General features: G+C 44.1%; 1 protein-coding gene across 1 annotated transcript in view; it reads left to right on the forward strand.

The window, feature by feature from the left end:
- The window catches only part of LOC137803793 (leucine-rich repeat and immunoglobulin-like domain-containing nogo receptor-interacting protein 3), a 32,450-nt gene extending 15,448 nt beyond the window's left edge, over positions 1 to 17,002 (forward strand). Inside the window, exons 2-4 of the mRNA XM_068602531.1 lie at positions 7,896 to 8,506; positions 9,288 to 10,031; positions 10,168 to 17,002. Of these exons, the coding sequence (XP_068458632.1) occupies positions 7,952 to 8,506; positions 9,288 to 10,031; positions 10,168 to 10,737 (1,869 nt within the window). The 5' untranslated portion in view covers positions 7,896 to 7,951 and the 3' untranslated portion in view covers positions 10,738 to 17,002. The remainder of the gene's footprint in view (positions 1 to 7,895; positions 8,507 to 9,287; positions 10,032 to 10,167) is intronic.
- Positions 17,003 to 18,150: the final 1,148 nt, after the last annotated feature.

Consider the following 18,150-nt stretch of genomic DNA (forward strand, 5'->3'; position numbering starts at 1 on the left):
TAGCTAGCATGAACGTCCAGATGTTTAGCGCTTTCATTTGGGGGATGATAAGGAAAGTGAGTAAAGTCTGGAGGGGTTTAACTTCAGTGCAGCATATTTAATGTTGGACATCTGTTGTGTGTGTATGTACTGATTGTCTCATCGCCGTATGTGATGGGAACTATCCCTTCGTTCATCTCAACGTGTGTTTGTTCCATACAGGTCAGCAACGCGAGGCTGCCACAGACGAGGCACAACGTTGTGGTTATAGAAAAATCCAAAGATGTTTGTTCTACTTTTGAGAACAAACAGGGTTTCAAAATGATTCATTGGTTCTCTGCGATGTCTTGTTTTTGTTTTTCCCGTTAATCCCACCGTCCCTCTGTGTATATTCATCACAACCGTCAGACACGGGACTCTCTTCAGCTGTCAGATTGCACCCAGAAAAGAAAAACAGAGATAACAAAGACAGAGGGAGAACGAGAGAGAGACGGAGAAAGAGTGTAGGATTCCAGTTTAATCTATTTTGGGCGCACGAGGGGATTTCACGTAAAGGTTGAAATACCAATGCCGTGAAAGCTGAGACACTGAAAACTATCCAGCGATTACTTTTGTGCTCAGGATTACTTGCAATCTGATTGACTAGACAAGATACAGAGGGTTGTGTCGACAGGAGGAAGGTTAAGCAAAGCGCTTCACTGATTATCTTTCTCGCTTGCAGTGGGCACCAAAAATTTAATTAGTGGCAAAAAAAATAATAATATAAAGATACTTTTACTTCACAGGATTGAACCACACACACACATGCACGCACACACACACACTCATCATTGATGTTTGTCATAGATTTGAGACTGCACAGCCCTGTTGCTCATTATGACGGAGAGGAAAATAACAAAGTCAGTATTGAGTGGGAGCAAAATCAAGCAGGGAACAAAGTAACAGCACGGCGTCGAAGAAGTGAAGCGAGCACATTGCAGCTCTCCTTCTCAATGTGCGCGTTACCAACGACACGTTTGATTAAACACCTTACCTGCTGAAGAGCAGCTGGGTCTGGACACCAGTCAAGGTCACCAGATACTGACTCACTGGTTGGTTTAGTTGAAGAGAAGAAAGCAGAGAAACAGTCAAAAGCCCAAAGACGAACAGTGTTTGTGTCGAATTGAGAAGTTCTTTCCCTAAGAATCAATTTTATTTTTGTGGATTTCATAATCGTTTGAATGTTTAAAATGTAATTTGAACATTTGACACTAATCCGGCTGCAGGTCGCATTATTTTCATTAATGGTACAACTGATTATATGATTGTGAAACATGCATTTAATTGCTTGCTATGTGGTGTGAAAGACATTTGCGTCTGTCAACTCTCTTTCATCATTTCCCTAGTGTTCAAGTGTTGGACAGGACAGGTGTAATTTACTGTATTCAGTCCATAATCATTGATTAATTGCCTCCATACTTCATGGATCACTTTGAGGAACTTTCGCTGCATCGAGCGAAACTGAAAACAGACCAAAGCGATCGGTGTCGCGGGACTTCAGACGCTCTGCGGCGCCCCTCACTGAGGTCTGTGCACTGGTGATGTTCAAAGGGAAAAGACAGACACACACACACACACACACACACACAGGATGAAACAACCTTTTGGGCCCATCTCCATTCTGATCCACTTAGCGTTGTCTGCCTTCTGCCCACACATCAATGCAGACAGCTCCTCTCTGAACGCAGGGACATTTATAGTGTGTGTGTGTGTGTGTGTGTGTGTGTGTGTGTGTGTGTGTGTGTGTGTGTGTGTGTGTGTGTGTGTGTGTGTGTGTACTTCATCATCTGAAAATATGAAATGTATTTTTAGATGATGAAGTAAATAGTTTTGGGGTGGTGTTTGTTGGAAAAGAAATTTCCCCCTTAATGAACAAGCAGCACATATTGTTGTTGTTGTTGTTGTTGTTGTTTTATCTTAGCTTGTTTTAGCTTCAGTGTGTTGTGTTGTTGTGCCTCTGTGGCTGTGGTGTGTTGTTCTTGATGCACGGTGCGTTCAGCTGCAGTGTGATTAAGACTTTGAAGCAGTTGGAGAACACAGGCGGCAGTTTGTCGTCCTCAACTCGTGCATCTTAACTAAATAACTCTCAGTGTTTCTGGCGTTTCACTTTGCTGACAGAAAGACGGCAGCTCAGAGAAATCCCACAGATCCGTCAAGTAATTTTTTGGGGATCAGAAACTGTCTCTAGTTTGGTGGAACATCATCCCCTGTGCGAGAAGACAGTCATCATTATGGGAGTGATGCTTTCCCAAAGGGTGTGTGTCTCAAAGTGTGTTGCGTGGTGTGTGTTGTGTGTTGTAAGCCTCTTGCTTTGCTGCAGACTCGAGTTCTCAGGAGTATATGAGAGGATTGAGACTGACAGTATGGATATGTTACCTCGTATCCTCAGCTCAGCGGCCCGTCTACTCGGTGATGCAGCGGCTGTGTGAAAGTGTGTGTGCGTGTGTGTCCGTGTGTGTGGGTGAGAGAGACTTGGGCTCATGTCTTTCAAACTTCAAAGAATTACAATTGAAATGCTTTCAAGAGCCACTTTCTACTCATTTCAATAGTTTTGCTAACAGTGAAGAACAATTTAAATGTATTAATCATCTCACTTTGACTTCGATCAAAAATGTCAGAGAAACCTTTAAATAGTAGCTCATCATCGGGCTGAAACGCAGGCTAATGCGTGTGTTTGAGAGTCTGAAGCTCGTTATATTAATATAGTGATGTCACAGGTTCCTGGGGTCACAACGACATCGTTAAGTTCCTCTATCAGGGCAGCTCTCACATCGTCCATCACACACCCGTACAGGAATATATCCAATCAGAATCAGCGATGAAGATAAGAGCCCCTTCCTCTCTGTTTATTGTTTAAATATTAGATATTCCATCCGTCCGTGCAATGAAACACGAGTTCGTCAGTCTAGTATGCAGTTTACGTTTTGTTGGCTGTAATCAGATGAAGGTCAAAGGAGGCGGCGTGTCCGTCTCAATCAGTTCACACTCGCTGCCTCAGTGACTCAGAGTTGTCGGAGGAAGAGGAGGCAGCTCCAGTCGGTTTGCACAGAGCGACGTCACGAGCATCATCAGTGTGGGGATCCTGCTCTTTGAGCTGCCACCCAGGGTTTCTCATTATTTTGCGATGACAGTTTTCCTTTGTTATCATGGGAGGGTCTAAATTTGCGATGTTGTTTTTTTAGATTACAATCTGAGCGTTGTGAAACCTTCCATGAGAGGAGACACAGATACACTTAAATCGACTTTTCAGACTCACAAAAGAATCTTTCGCGTTGACTTGGACGTGATGTTGACTAGATTAACACGACCAAACGGAGACTTTCCAGGCTTAAATAAAAATCAATACAAATTTACCAGCGTTGTCTTCCCTCCCATTGTCTTCCTCTTCTCTCCCCCTATTCACTGCATCTGTATTCGACAGCTGCTGAGCTGTACTCCACACTCGACTTGGGCTTAAAATTGAGTGACTAAGCACAGATTTAATATTGGACTTATAGCTACTTAGCAACAGAAAGCACAAACTGTCAGCTTTCCTCTGAAAAGTAGAAACTTGTCAGGTTTGCACCTCGGTTGGTTGGCGACAATAAAATGTAAAAAGCTCTCTCTGTAAAATAACCTGCTGACTGCTCGCCTGCGTCGACGTCACTGATTCTATTTCGAGAGGTTTTTATTGAGTGTGTGTGTCTGTTTGTGTGTGCGTGGGTGTGTGTGTAAGTGGGTGTGTGCATGCAAAAACTAGACAAAGCTCAGGAAGGAGGAGATATGACGGTTGAGGAGATCCACGCTCTGCTGGCCGAATATAAAGCTCATAAAGGCAACCAGTCAACATGGATGACCTATTTACGGGCAGACACACTGCCACACAAACACACACCAGACAATGACCACAACCTCGTTTTTTCAGCACTCTTTGAAGCCTTCTTTCACGGCAACATGGCGTTTTTAATCAGGCCTGCCCTGTCTGTGAAAACCAGGTGAAACAACCGGTGTTTGAAACATCTGGCCGTGCTCAGAGCGGCCCGGTGCATCTGTGATTGGACGGGGATGTTGTTCCCCAACATCTGTTCATCAGGTCAGCTATCTGAAAGTTAATTATTTTTTGTTGCTTCCAGGCAGATTTTCCTCCCATTCTTCTCTCTCTCTCTCTCTCTCTCTCTCTCTCTCTCTCTCTCTCTCTCTCTCTCTCTCTCTCTCTCTCTCTGCCTGGACAGCTGGCCTGCTGCAGAACCTGTCAGGATAGTTGTTGGGATTTGACACTGCTATTACCTTAACATCTGCCGAATGTTAATTTGCAGGTTTGTGGTGTCAATTCGGGGGCCTCGCCGTGTGATTTCGTGTGTGTTGTGGCGGTCCAGATGTGGGAACGAGCTGCAAGACTTTCACTGAGCTCTTCTGGAAGTAGAACAGAGACACTGATGAAAAACCACCTGCTGCAACACAACTAGAACAGATACATCTTCAGTGTTTGCCCCACTGAACTCCTCTGGGTCCGTGGGTTTAATGAAGTGTGTGTGTATGTGTGTGTGTGTGTGTGCTTTAAGGATTTCTTGCCTGTCCTTGAGTCCAGCAGTGAGGACCTTGTCGGCCTCCACGGTGTCAGCTCACTGATTCATGCTGCAACCGCCACTGAGCCGAAGGATGACTCTCATGGGGGAGGACAGGCCGCATCCATCACACGGCCCGAGAGTTCAGACACAAAACACGCGCATACCAACATACCAGTACACAAAAAACAGAGTATAAAGTGCGTACCGGCCGCGTGGAACGCACATTTCGTGTACAGGAGAAACACTTACCGTTCAAAGTGCAGGAAAATAATCAGATCTTGAAGACAGACTGGACTTCTGTGTTCAAACATCCTCAACTTCTCAGTATGAGCTGCTATGCTGACACCACAGGCATCGCTTGCTACACAGCATCGCTTGGTGATACAAGGAAGCGGTCGCTTTTGAAACCAATGCACCGTCATGGTGCAAAAGCTCATGACGGGGAAGCAGCAGGAAGTAAAAGGGAAAGTGCCAGGAAACAGCATGGACTCTGCTCAGCACTTCCACACTTTGTAATCCAATTTGAGCAGCCGGAGCACACGGACTGAGACGCATCTCCAGAAATCTGATTAAAATCACTTTTCAAACATGGTTTGGCCAAAAAATTGCATTGCGTGTGTTTTTTAGCTGTCCGGAGTTGTCTAAACAAGGCCTTTTAGATTATATAGACTATAGAAAATGAGATTACTGGACATCAAGCACCCTACATGGATCGCATGTATTCAGATTATATGTCAGAATGATGGTTGGTGACGTTAAGGTTAGGAGGAAAAGCTCTTAGCAGATTCTCCCTCTGCCTCACCGTGTTCCTGTAACGTCTCATCCGTTGTGTTTTAATCTCATGATCTGTCTCAAATAATACAGCTTTTAGGGAAATATTACTTAATCTAAAGATAGATGATTTACAGCCGTGTTAATGCAATTTTTATGAGCGTTGGAGAAAATCATTTTCACATCCTCTTTCTCGAGTATCATTTATTATCCTCATGATTATTTCAACAAGAAACTTAAATTTCCACCTCATTCTGGCACTACAGGGGTCAGAGATTATCACCAAAGACCTCCAGTAAGGACTGAGAGGTGAGGACATGTAATCTTGTCATTTAGCTGGAGCTGGCTTTGTTTGATTTTGTCTTATCGTGTGTTTTTTGGGAACACCTGTAAACTTGTGTTTGTTTATCAGATTTCTCAGTTCCTCTCCTGGGCTTCACTCCACGGAGACGCTGAGGTTTGCCGCTCTGTTGTTGTGGTCATGGGGAGTTGTTGCTGGTTAATAGTGCGACGCTGAGTTGCTGCTGAGAACTGGGTCAGCCTCCCTCTGCCGACGTTTTGTCTCAGCGAATGGAAAAGTGTGCCAGATTTCAACCAGCTCCTTCAAATATGTCAAAAAAAAAAACACATTGTGTGACTGTCCGCCCTGGGGCTTAGTGGAGGAGACACACTATCTCTGGGGTTTCACTGTGCGTTTGTCTGTGTGATCATGTGTGAAAATATGAGTTTTGAGCATGTGTGCGAGGAATTTTACCACCATCATTTCAATGTTGCTCAAATCCCATTTCATCCAGTTGGATGCAATTGATGGCAGCAGGTTGAAACAGTGTGATGCGTTCAAGAGCCTCCAGAATCCAACTTTTTACAGAAGAGACTTGAGGCGAAGCACAGCGAGGAGAGACTGACAAGTCCTGCCTTTAACCGCCCGTTCAGCATAAACCATCCCATGTATTATGAATCTGTTTGACTCGTCCTTCCCTGCGTGAGAGAGCATTTTAACATGATGCTCCCTTTTGGTGATGATATACTTCATCTGCAAAATAAACAAGCAAATAGGCAATGTTTTATTATCTGGGGGTTTCTGGTGAGGATTTTATGGAAGCTCATTAACGCCACAAAAAAAATAAAAAATTCGGACCAAAATTTTTTAAAGAAATTAGGACCCCAAAAAAATATTAAGACAAAAAATGACTTTTTTTTTCTTGGACTTTTTTTTTTCTTAGACTTTTTTTTCTTTTTTTTTCTTTTTTTTTCCAGTTGACTTTTTTTTTTTTTGTTGCCTTTTTATATATATATATATATATATATATATATATATATATATATATATATATATATATATATATATATATATATATATACTTTTTTTTTTCATTGACTTATTTCTTTTTTTTTTATACTTTTTTTTTCATTGACTTTTTTTTTTTTCTTAGACTTTTTTTTTTTCATTGACTTTTTTTTATCGACTTTTTTTGTGTCGACAGTCCGCAGTCTGTTTCTTGACCTCAGATCAACACCTTCACCATCCAATAACTTTAGCAATATTATAACTGTTTCTCTGTCAGTCACAATTCCATGTAACCAACACTTTTTTATTTGGTTAATTATTATATTATTTTTTATTTTGTGTTATAATTTTTCCTTTTTTTATTTTGTGTCATAATTTTTTAGTGATTTTTTTTGGGCGGATTTTGAGCTTGAGGGCAAAAAAATGTGGCGTGCATTTTTCCCTCGAGTGTAAAAGTATCTCCACTTACTGCTAACGAGATGGACGCCGCGCTGTTTCACATCCAATGCCAGGTGCTCTTTGACTGTCTCCGAGTTGAAAACAGTGTGTGGGAGAGATGACGAGTCGCCTGAAGGAATGTTGAAGTGCGAGTGATTCATCTCATCGCTGCGCAAGAAGAACAAAAAAAAAGAAAGATTTTTAATTCATATCCAGAAAATAAAATGCCACGTCCTACGCACGCATGCATCAGCACATATACCTGATCAAACACATTATGTGACTTGAGTACGCAATGATTCAAACACTTAATTCTCTTCATATTTCACAGCGTGCACGGCTTCCAGGCATAATGTGAGTGATGAGGAGCTCAGTCTGGTGTTTATGCGCGCTGATAATAAATTAATTGTCTAAATGGAGCAAACCGTGTCGGTGCTAGAAGGAGAGCTGAGGAGCTGCAACGTGCAGGAAGTCAGCCGAAGCAGGAAGCTCCCTCACGTGCCCCAGTCCTCCAGCTCCAAAGCACAGATTCATTTGTGAAAAGACAAAATGATCTTGAACATCTTTCATGGCGCCGTGTTCCTGTAGCGTCTCATCAGTCGTGTTTTAATGCCGTGTCATGATCTGTCTCCAATATCCACAGCTTTCGGGGGAAATATTACTTAAAACTAAACATAGATAATTCACAGCAGTGTTAATGCAATTTTTATGAGCCTCGGAAGAAGATAATTTTCACATCCTCTTTCTCGAGCATCATTCGTTATCCTGGCGTTTCCTAAGTCTCTTCGTCGCTTCCCTGCTCTTCATTTTGCCCCGTCTGTCTCACCTTGCAGGTGTCTGGTGCACTGACCCTGCCTTCAGCAGGCGAGGAGTTGGAGGACCAGGGGCCATGGCTGGCTCTCCTGGCCCCGGCGGGCGTGCCTTAGTGCCATGGCCGAGGGTGCGGCGGTGGCTCCTGGCCGCCTCTCTGGTCGCCGTGATAACCTTGACGCTGCCGGGAAATAGCCGGGCGTGTCCGCCGCGGTGCGAGTGCTCGGCTCAGCTGAGGTCGGTGTCCTGCCAGCGGCGGCGGCTGATCAACATCCCGGAGGGCATCCCCACGGAGACCAAGCTCCTGGACCTCAGCAGGAACCGAATCCGCTGGGTGCAAGCGGGCGACCTGGCGCCGTACCCGCGGCTGGAGGAAGTGGACCTCAGCGAGAACCTCATCGCCACGCTGGAGCCCAACGCCTTCGCCACCCTGCAGAGTCTGAAAGTGCTGAAGTTGAGGGGGAACCAGCTGAAGTTGGTGCCCATGGGGGCTTTCGCCAAGCTGGGCAATCTGACCAGCTTGGACCTCAGCGAGAACAAGATGGTGATTTTATTGGACTACACCTTCCAGGATCTGAGGGGTCTGAAACATTTGGAGGTCGGAGACAACGACCTGGTTTACATCTCCCACAAGGTAGGTCATCTCCAGCGTTTAGTCCATGTCATCGCAAAGAAGTGGAAGGAGGAACATCCCATTTATTTAACCCGTCTCTAGATTAATTAATTAATTAATTACAGTACTTGTTTATTGTATGTATTTGTTCAGCAAAGTCTTGGGAAAAAAATGTATATCTGCAAAAAGAATCACTTTTAAAAGATATTTTGATCGTAACTATGAACATCGAGCATGATATGAGCCAGATTCCCCAAAAAAGCCTCCTGGAGCGTCAATAAGACACGTTTATGGAAAGATTAGGACCTAAAGAATCAAAATCTCCAACAAGAATCACAATAAAACAAAGACTTGGTTTGTTAGGAAGGAGTTTCAGTCAAAAAACTGTCGTTCGGTTCAAAAATGGAAAAATATTATGTATTTTATGCCAAAAGATTGTCTGAATGGGGCATGCTGGGACTTAAAATGGGAGCGAGAGGCTCCCAGGACGTTAGGCAATCACTACTCTTATTGATAGCGGTGCAATATTCTCTGTGGTTCTTAATAAAAACGTGTCGTTGGCTTTCTTGACGAGAGTTAGATGAGGATTGATTCAACTCTCACAGCACATTTAAAGGTTTAACTTTTCTTTCAACAAAGAAAAAGAGGAAGACAAAACTGAAAAACATTACTTTATTATTACCTTTCAGTCTTTGACATCCATTAGGTGTGAACATCCTCTGCTGGCCATTATGCATGCATGTCAAATAAGTAAATGTATTTTACTTTATGTTTTAAACCCCTGTATCTTCTTGATTTGAAGGCGTTCTCAGGGCTGGTGGGGTTGGAAGATCTCACAATCGAGCGCTGCAACCTGACGTCCATCTCTGGACAGACGCTGTCGTACCTGCGCAGCCTGGTCACCCTCCGCCTGCGTCACCTCAGCATCATCGCCCTGGAGGACCAGAACTTCCGCAAGCTCTCTAACCTGCGAGGTCTGGACATCGACCACTGGCCGTACCTGGAGTACATCTCCCCTCTTAGTTTCCAGGGCCTGGACCTCCACCGGCTCTCCATCACCAACACCAACATCACCTCCGTCCCCTCCTCCTCCTTCAAAAACCTGGTGCACCTCACCCACCTCAACTTGTCCTACAACCCCATCACCACGCTCGAGCCCTGGGCCTTCAAGGACCTGCTGAGGCTGAAGGACCTCATCATGGTAAGCACGGGGTTGGTGACGGTGGAGCTGCACGCCCTCGGCGGCCTTCGACAGATCCGGGTCCTCAACTTCTCCTCCAACGACCTGCAGACTCTCGAAGAGGGCTCCTTCCACTCTGTCAACAGTCTGGAGACGCTCAGAGTGGACGGGAACCCCCTGATGTGTGACTGCCGTCTCTTGTGGATCCTGCAAAGGCGCAAGACCCTCAACTTTGACGGCAGAGTGCCGGTGTGTGCCGGGCCGGTGGAGGTGCAAGGGGTCAGCCTCGGCGCCTTCACCGATTCTGCACTCTTCGACCACTTTACATGCCAGAAACCTAAGATACGCAACCGTAAGCTGCAGCAGGTAATGAAGACGACTGCATTTAGCTTTGAAATTTAGCAAAACCATCAAAATCATATTGCTTATTGTTTTCTTGCAAGCACAATAATCATCTTCTGCGTTTATTATTTCACGCCCTCCTCTCCTCTACCTTCCACAGGTGGTCGCTCGCGAGGGCCAACCTGTGAGCTTTCTGTGTCGGGCTGAAGGAGAACCCGCGCCCGCTATAATCTGGATTTCCCCGCAGCGCCGACGGATCACGGCCAAGAGTTCTGGGCGCGTCACCGTTCTCCCCAGCGGCACCCTGGAGATCCGCTACGCCCAGCTCACCGACAGCGGCACGTACATCTGCATCGCCAGCAACGCCGGAGGCAACGACACCTACTTCGCGACGCTCACGGTGCGCGGCCAGCCGCTGGACGCCGCCTCGGCCTTCTTCCTCAACCGCTCGCTGTACGGCGGCGAGTTCTTCAACGACACGAATCTAAACAGTACGCGCGTTTTCCTCAAGTTCACCTTGGACCTGACGACCATCTTGGTGTCCACCGCCATGGGTTGCATCACCTTTCTGGGCGTGGTTCTCTTCTGTTTCCTGCTGTTGTTCGTGTGGAGCCGGGGACGCGGCCAGCGCAAGAACAACTTCACAGTGGAGTACTCCTTCCGGAAATCTGAACCCGTCACCGGCAGCTCCTCGGGAGGGACCAGGAAGTTCAACATGAAGATGATATGAAACAACGCAGCCAGGGGTCCCTCGGGGGAGGCATGAGCACGTCCCACAAGACGTGTTCGACACGCGCAAACACACACAGCCACTGACTCGCAAAGAAGCGTCAAAAGCACAATATAAGTTCTTGTCTATTGGCTCTATTCAAAATTGAAGCGCCCGCGTCAAAAAGCAGAGCCGTGATCCTTCAGCCTTAAGTTTCACTGGTTTTATTCAGCTTGTTAAGAACTACAGTATTGATTGGAAGGAGTTCCTCGTCGTCCGAGCTTGATAAAGCACAATAGAGTTAAGAATTATAGGAGATAAGTTTTGGAAAATGGCATGATGGCTGAGCTGTGGGAGACCGGTAGCCCTGTTTCTCTGCTCCATTCATGAGATAATGAGTTCCTCTTTCATTTAAATGTCCCTTTACAGTCAGGGGTTTTAAAGGGAAGGTGTTGCAGGGAGACCGGGCTACCATCCCGCTATATATAAGTAACAGCTATGCTCTTCTAAAGTCTGCCCTGTTAAGAATCATGCATGAAGAAATGCAGTCGAGCGTTAAGTTGTGAGTTCATGCCACCAAATAAAACAAATTGTTTTGAGAGACATTTTGAATATGTTTTTCTATAGAACATATAAGAGCCTCCTTTAGTCATATTGACCACGGCAGCACTTATGTTACGTCAAGCTTAAAGTCTGAAAAAGAAGCGCTGCATTTGGACCGTGAGAAATAGACAAAAGATTTGGCCTTTTCCTTCTTTGTGAGTTGTTTTGTTGTTGCAGCGTCAGCTGTGTGAGTTTGGGGCGAGCACACTGGTCCGGAGCCGCCGTGGCTGCCCGTGCGGCCCGGATGGGTTTTTGGTTAGGAAGTCAAGCCCACCGGACGCGGGGCAGCCGCTGTCATTATGGAAACCAACACACCAGAGAGCAGCGGGGACCAGGCCGGCGGCCTGCAGGAGGGGTCGCCGGGTGGAAGGGAAAAAGATCCCGACACCACCCGATTGATGCTCTTTCCTCGACGAGAGGCGCTCCGCCTGCCGGCCTCCTCCCTTTGTCCCGGCCCTCTGCTGCGTCGGTTGGACGCCTGACCTTCCCGGCGCTGCCAGGGGGGAGCAGCCCGGAGGGTCGGGTCACACTCAGAGGCCGACAGAGGACACACAGCACCGAGCAAACACACACACACACACACATGGCAACGTATGTACAGCACCTTTTCTCAGGAAAAGTGACGTAACTCGCCTCCAGAGCGAGTGCAAGCACACAGACGTGCTCTGTTGAAAAAATATTACATTCCAGCAATACTGTACGTAGAGCCATAAAGCCAAAATCATTTCTCTGAGAGAGTAAATGTTTGAGTGAAGAAACAAAGCCATAGTATGTGTAGGGCGTTTTTTTTTTATCGCGAGCCGTGTGCATGATTCAGTTATATGATAATCAGTATTGCTACTGCCATCTTACAAGCTGGTGGGATGATCACAAGACCATCTGCTGTCGCTGGGCTTGCATAGAGTTGCACCCCATAACACACACACACACACACACACACACACACGGGAGTGGTAAAACCTCATCAAGGTGACTTGGATTTGTAGAAACAACAATCACAGCTGCAGCAAAGTGTGACGCTGCTCTCTCTCTGTCTCTGAGTCGGTCAGTGTGTGAATGTCTCTGCCCCCCTAGCCCAGTGCATCCCCCCCTCCTCACCCCCTCCCCCAACACACCCCCCACTGGGTCCTCCTTTGGGAGGGGTCCCTGGCTGGAGAACGAGGATTTAAAATGTAAATGAAGTCGTGTTAACCCTACCCACGCCATGTGCATCGTAGATTGGAGAGTAGTACTGTGGTTTAAAAAAAAAAAAAAAAATCCTTTTAGGTGTTCTGTTGCTTCTGGTTTGTCCTCTATTTTAATTTCCTCGGTTGTTGTTCCTCCGTAAACCTTTTGAACAGTTTACCATTTTTTAAAGTTCACCCTCCTCCGTGTGGGACTGTTCTGTTCTCAACACATCAAATTGTTCCCGCACACTCGACCTCGCTCGTGCCCGCCGGCGTGACAGTGAGCACGACAACTGGAACCGGGACTTAAGAAACTAGACGCAAGCTAACGCAGTGGCGCTAACGCAGTGGCGCTAACGCAGTGGCGCACGCTAACAAAGCGTCAGACACTGAATAGAGATGTCACCGGGTGGTCGACAGAATACGAATGAAGAAAACAGAGTTATTATATCTTTAATATTTGCATCTAAATGTGTACACTGGATAGCTTCTGGGCTAACATAACAGTAGCTTATAGTTACAAGTAGTAATTAACTAGCTAACTAACACAGACTGACTCTTACGATGAGATTTAACCAGTGGTAATGTGCTGCTAACAATGGATGCATATGGTTACAGTATATATATTAAAGATTGTGAAAGATTAATGCAGAATTCTAACAAAATCATCGATGCAACGGCTGTTAAGTTTAATCTATATTTCATTTTTTTTAAACCAGCTAGTTGTTAATAGGAACTTTTGAAGGACACAAATATGTGCAATATGTCACGAGAAGTATTGCTGTCGTACCGTAAAGATCTGGAAACCGCCATCTAAAGCGTGTACAACACTTTAATAAACCACGTGCACGGTTTGGAAACAGTTTTTCCCAGGTAAGCTGCACCTTTAAAATCTCAAAACTTTGGCTAAATATATCCTGCAAACTCAATTTGTGTCCCCGGTGAGGGACGATGAAACCACGGCTTCTGTGTCAGGATGAATAACTCAGCAGCCGTTAAAGATTCATGAGGCCGAATGAGTCTCTGATTAAATCGTCCTGGTTAGTTTTTTTTTAACGCCGCCGTTAACGGTGTCAGCGGCCATTTTTTTTTTTTGGTGTGTCGAGAACAGGACGTCGTCTTCGTGGACGTCTCCTCTCCCTGACCCTTTTGTGTTCCCATCCCCCGGCATCGCTCTTTGACAACTAGGTTTAGAAGACAGTGGGATTGTCTCGTGATTGTAAATAGGCGTTATCGTGCAAACAGTCACAAATGTAGGCGTAGACGAGGGTGTGTTTTGTTTCATTATCGCCTTCTCCTCTTCCTTCCCCCTGTGTTCTTAACATCCCCCTCCTTGTTATCCCCGTTCACAGTATTAGGCTGGATTATGGTTGTGTGGTAGTAGACACGTGTTCTGTGTGGTCGGTGAGTCCGTGTTGTTGTGTTATGATTTGCCATCCAACACGGAGCGTTGATCGGATCGGTGGAGACAAAAGATGAAAGGGGTGACCCAGGTTCCCTAAAAAAAAGTATAATAATAATAACAGACATTGGTTCCCATTTCACGCCCCACTCATTCCTGAAAAAAGCACATCTGGATCTTTCCCGCTCTGCACAGTGGGATCTTTCTCTGGATATGAAAGCCCACAGACTGTATGTGTTTTCTCTGCTGATATCTGAGAATGAAAGTCACACTTTACAAATGTAGAATATGAGGTTCGGTTGTTTTTAATACTGTAACTTTGAGAAGTACACTCACTTTCTGCCTGCCGTGGTTCACAAAGTAGTCGAGGAAGCGGCCCGTTGACTGAAAACAGACATCATCATGTTGGTCAGGGTTAAAAATATGCCTTTGTAATCTATTCAAGCCCCATAAGCCCTTGAAAGCTGAGCGGAGGCTTTTAAACAAAATCGTTCCTGTCCCCCCTCCTCCCTCCCTCTTTAATGTTCTGCCAGAGATTCATTATCAAAGACTTTAGAAATACATTAAACATTTGAGTAGAAAGACGCTTTGCCAAATCCAGGATTCCAGTACACACCTGCCTGACATATTCTCTGTGTTTTAGATGCCAGAGGAGCCGGAGCTTGATTCATTTCCTCCACTGTGATACTTGAGAAAGTAAGCAGAGCGATCCCCCCTCCTCCCTCCTCCGGTTCGCTGCTGCCTCGGGGTGATGTGCTGTAGTCTAGACGCCCCATTTACAGCAGCAGCAACCTCACTGTTAGGATACCTTCCACTTCAAAGACCCAGCCCATGTGAAGATGAACCCTTAGACACCAAGAATCATGGCCCAGTTAGGAGCTGAGCCTGAATTATTTGGGTTTTTTTTAACATTATTTCTCAAAAAGGGGACCAGTGTTAGCCGTACTCTCATTATTTGCCCGACAAGAAGACATTTCTTCCTGCGTTTCCTTGGTTTCGTCTTGTTTTGGGGGATTTGCTCTCGCATCCATCTCTCGCTGCTCGTCTCCTGCTCGTCCTGCAGCTGCTGTTTGGATTGGATTAGATTTGAGTTGAATTATCAGAGCTGAGAGGAGCAGTAATGGGATGACGGAGCAATGAGCCGGACTGATTGGGTGATTACTGGGTTTATTAATCTCGTTTCCATAACAGACCTCTCATGACAGCGTGTCTTGCAAATACTGGAGGCTGAATTCATGGTGTCACTTCAGCGTGTGCACATGAATGTTAAAGAGCAAAATATTACACACTTTAGTTCCCTCTAATCCCACAAAGAGACGACGACACAAAGCAGTCGCTGTTAACAGACACTCAGGTTTAATTGTGCATGTGGCAGAGCTTTGATAAAGGGTTGTTCAAAGCACCTTGAGCAGACAACTGCTTCATCTTAACCTTGACCAGACGACTGCGACTGCCCCTCTTTCTATGTGGCAACACTGACCCCAAGTGGTCGATGTGTGTAACAGCAACCAACGCACCAGTATTATTATAATGTGGTGGAGAAATAAATCAAGCTCTGGGTCTCATATAAAACACTAGACAGGATAAATAACTTGCTCTGTGGCAGGTGTCCAGGGAAAGGATTGCTCTCAGCTTACCTGTGAGGGAGTTATGAGGAGAGGAGCTGAGACTCAGTCTGTAGATTAGAGAAAGACTCTCAGTCTGCCCACCTTTACAACAAACTAGAACAAAACATGATAAAGTATCACAGCGTCCTTCTATCTCTGACTGTGGCTGAGAGATGAACATAAATCAGCTCCAATGACTTTCTTTCTTTGGGTTTTAGCAGGTTTAATCTATGCATGCCTTTTGTATACAGTGATCGGTCTTGCCAAACTCTCAGCTACACTTGTACAGAGAGCTGTGGGTGCCATTGTTGCTGGCCATGGGACTGGTTGAAACAGACTTACTGCGAGAGCAGGTGGGACCATGACCGTTTTTAATCTGGTGATCACCTGCATGTGCATTCACATATATTCAAAGAAGCGTGCGTCTTGCAGAAGAAGCATTTGTTTACTCGGGATGATTGTACTTTTACACTTATCTTATTCACACGCAGAGGATGTGTTTAGCTGTAGATACAACGATTGCTATTCCAAGCAGGACGCTGGGACTGATCAATGCTGTATGGGGATTGGATAATTAATGGCATAGTTTCATTGATCTGTCTTCAACCTCACCACTCTCTCCCAGAATCCCTCTGACGGAGGGGGAGGCATGCAAAGCTCTCACAGACCTGGTCGGCACTCATTCCTAGGTTTCCACATTACCTTTTTCAGATGATTTTCCTCTTTTAAGAACGAGATGGTGCCAGATTTGAACTTTTATTTTTTCACCAGGTCTGAGCCGATGCAATGCTCTCCCTCTCCCCAGAGGAAGCTGTCATTATGGTCTAGCTCTGCATTACTTGGAGCCCTCTTAGTAGTTAGTAAAGTCCTCAAATTGGCTTACTTATTGTCTCCTCTCTCTTTCTCTCTTCCTCTCTTTTCTCTCTCCGTCTTCTCTTTCAATTTGGCACTGACCTCGTTGAACCTTTTTAAACATTTTTCTATCAATCACTTCAGTTGTTGTGCTGTTTGTCGCCTCTTGACTCGGTCGCCACTGACCCCTGAAACCTGGGAATGAGTGCCGAGCGCTCCGATGTAATGCAGAGCTACAGCAGTAAGGCAGGTTGTTCAGAGTTGTTCACATTTAATGGACTGATCGACCATAAAGCATAAAGCATAACATCAGACTGGACCAGCGATGTGAGGATCCTTGGGTGTAAAGAACACAAACTGTACATATTAGATTTATTAGCCATATCATGTCATCAAATCTGTAGACCTCCTTGCCATGTCTGACAGAGGAAAATGACTGTTGAAGTGTAAATAGTGTAGTTATAGAAAAATAGGATTTAACGGATGCTTCTTTTCTCCAGGGATCGCCCGTGTTTTGTTCAGTCCCATGGCTGCTTGGTCTCAAAGGGGGAAGATGAGACAATAATGTACTTGTCTATAAAACACATATTACTTCTTTTTTTATTTCAATACATGTTTTATATACTGTCTGTCTTGTAAATTAACTCCTTTCGTCATAAAAGCATGATGTGACTCTGTCAGAAGCGTCCTGTGTGAAGTTACTGGTCAAAATGTTGAGAGAGGCCTTCAGCCACGGAGCCACCGCCAAAACTCTATATCCACTCTTCTGGATATATAATATATATTTTATATATATATATATACATATATATATATATATATATATATATATATATATATATATATATATATATATATATATATATATATATATATATTATAGCTGATATATATATAATATATATTTTATATTTTTTTATATATATATATATATATATATATATATATATATATATATATATATATATATATATGTATGATGCGTTAAAAATTTAAAATTAAATAAATAAAATATATATATATATATATATATATATTAATAGTCAAAGATGCTATAATCAATTTAGAGTTGGTAAAATATATTTGTGAAACTCAGTATTATTTATTTTTTTACAAACCAGTTTATTATAATCCTTTAAAAAAAATAAGATTTTAATTAAAGTATAAATCCTAAGAAAGATTTATTCCGTCCGGAGTGTTATTTTAATCAGAGTCCTTATTAAGACAAACAGAACAGAGCCGGGTTGAGTCTGTTGCTTCAGACTGAATGAATGAGTGAATGAATGGATGAATGAGTAAATGGACAGCCAATCACATGATTGACTCTTGTTTGTCTTGATTGGCAAAAGCAGATGATATGATATGATATTATTAATGTCATGTCCCAATTCTTTACTACATATTGGTTCTTAGCTGTTTTGAGTACGTTGTTTGTGACTTTCACATAAGATATAGTTTATTTTTCATCGTGCTGTTTGGCGTGTTCTCCCTCCATGCAAAGCACAAAGGAAGTAAACACATTTAAACACAAAGGAAGGAACACATTTACATAAACTGGAGGTGGTGCTGCATCGGCTCCAAAATGTCTTGGAGGAGAAAAAAGTAAGTACATCTTAGGAAAAACATCTTGACGTGATACTATTCTTGTGGCAACTTGATCGACATCCAGTGTCTTGTGTGATTTATATATTTGTATATATATATATATATATATATATATATATATATATATATATATATATATATATATATATATATATATATACATATATACATACAATGGTCAAGTTTGCTGATATATTTG

This window comes from Clinocottus analis, unplaced genomic scaffold, assembly GCF_023055335.1.
Source record: "Clinocottus analis isolate CAN_PGR_092001 unplaced genomic scaffold, fCliAna1.0.p SCAF_11, whole genome shotgun sequence".
Classification (NCBI taxonomy): Eukaryota; Metazoa; Chordata; class Actinopteri; order Perciformes; family Cottidae; genus Clinocottus; species Clinocottus analis.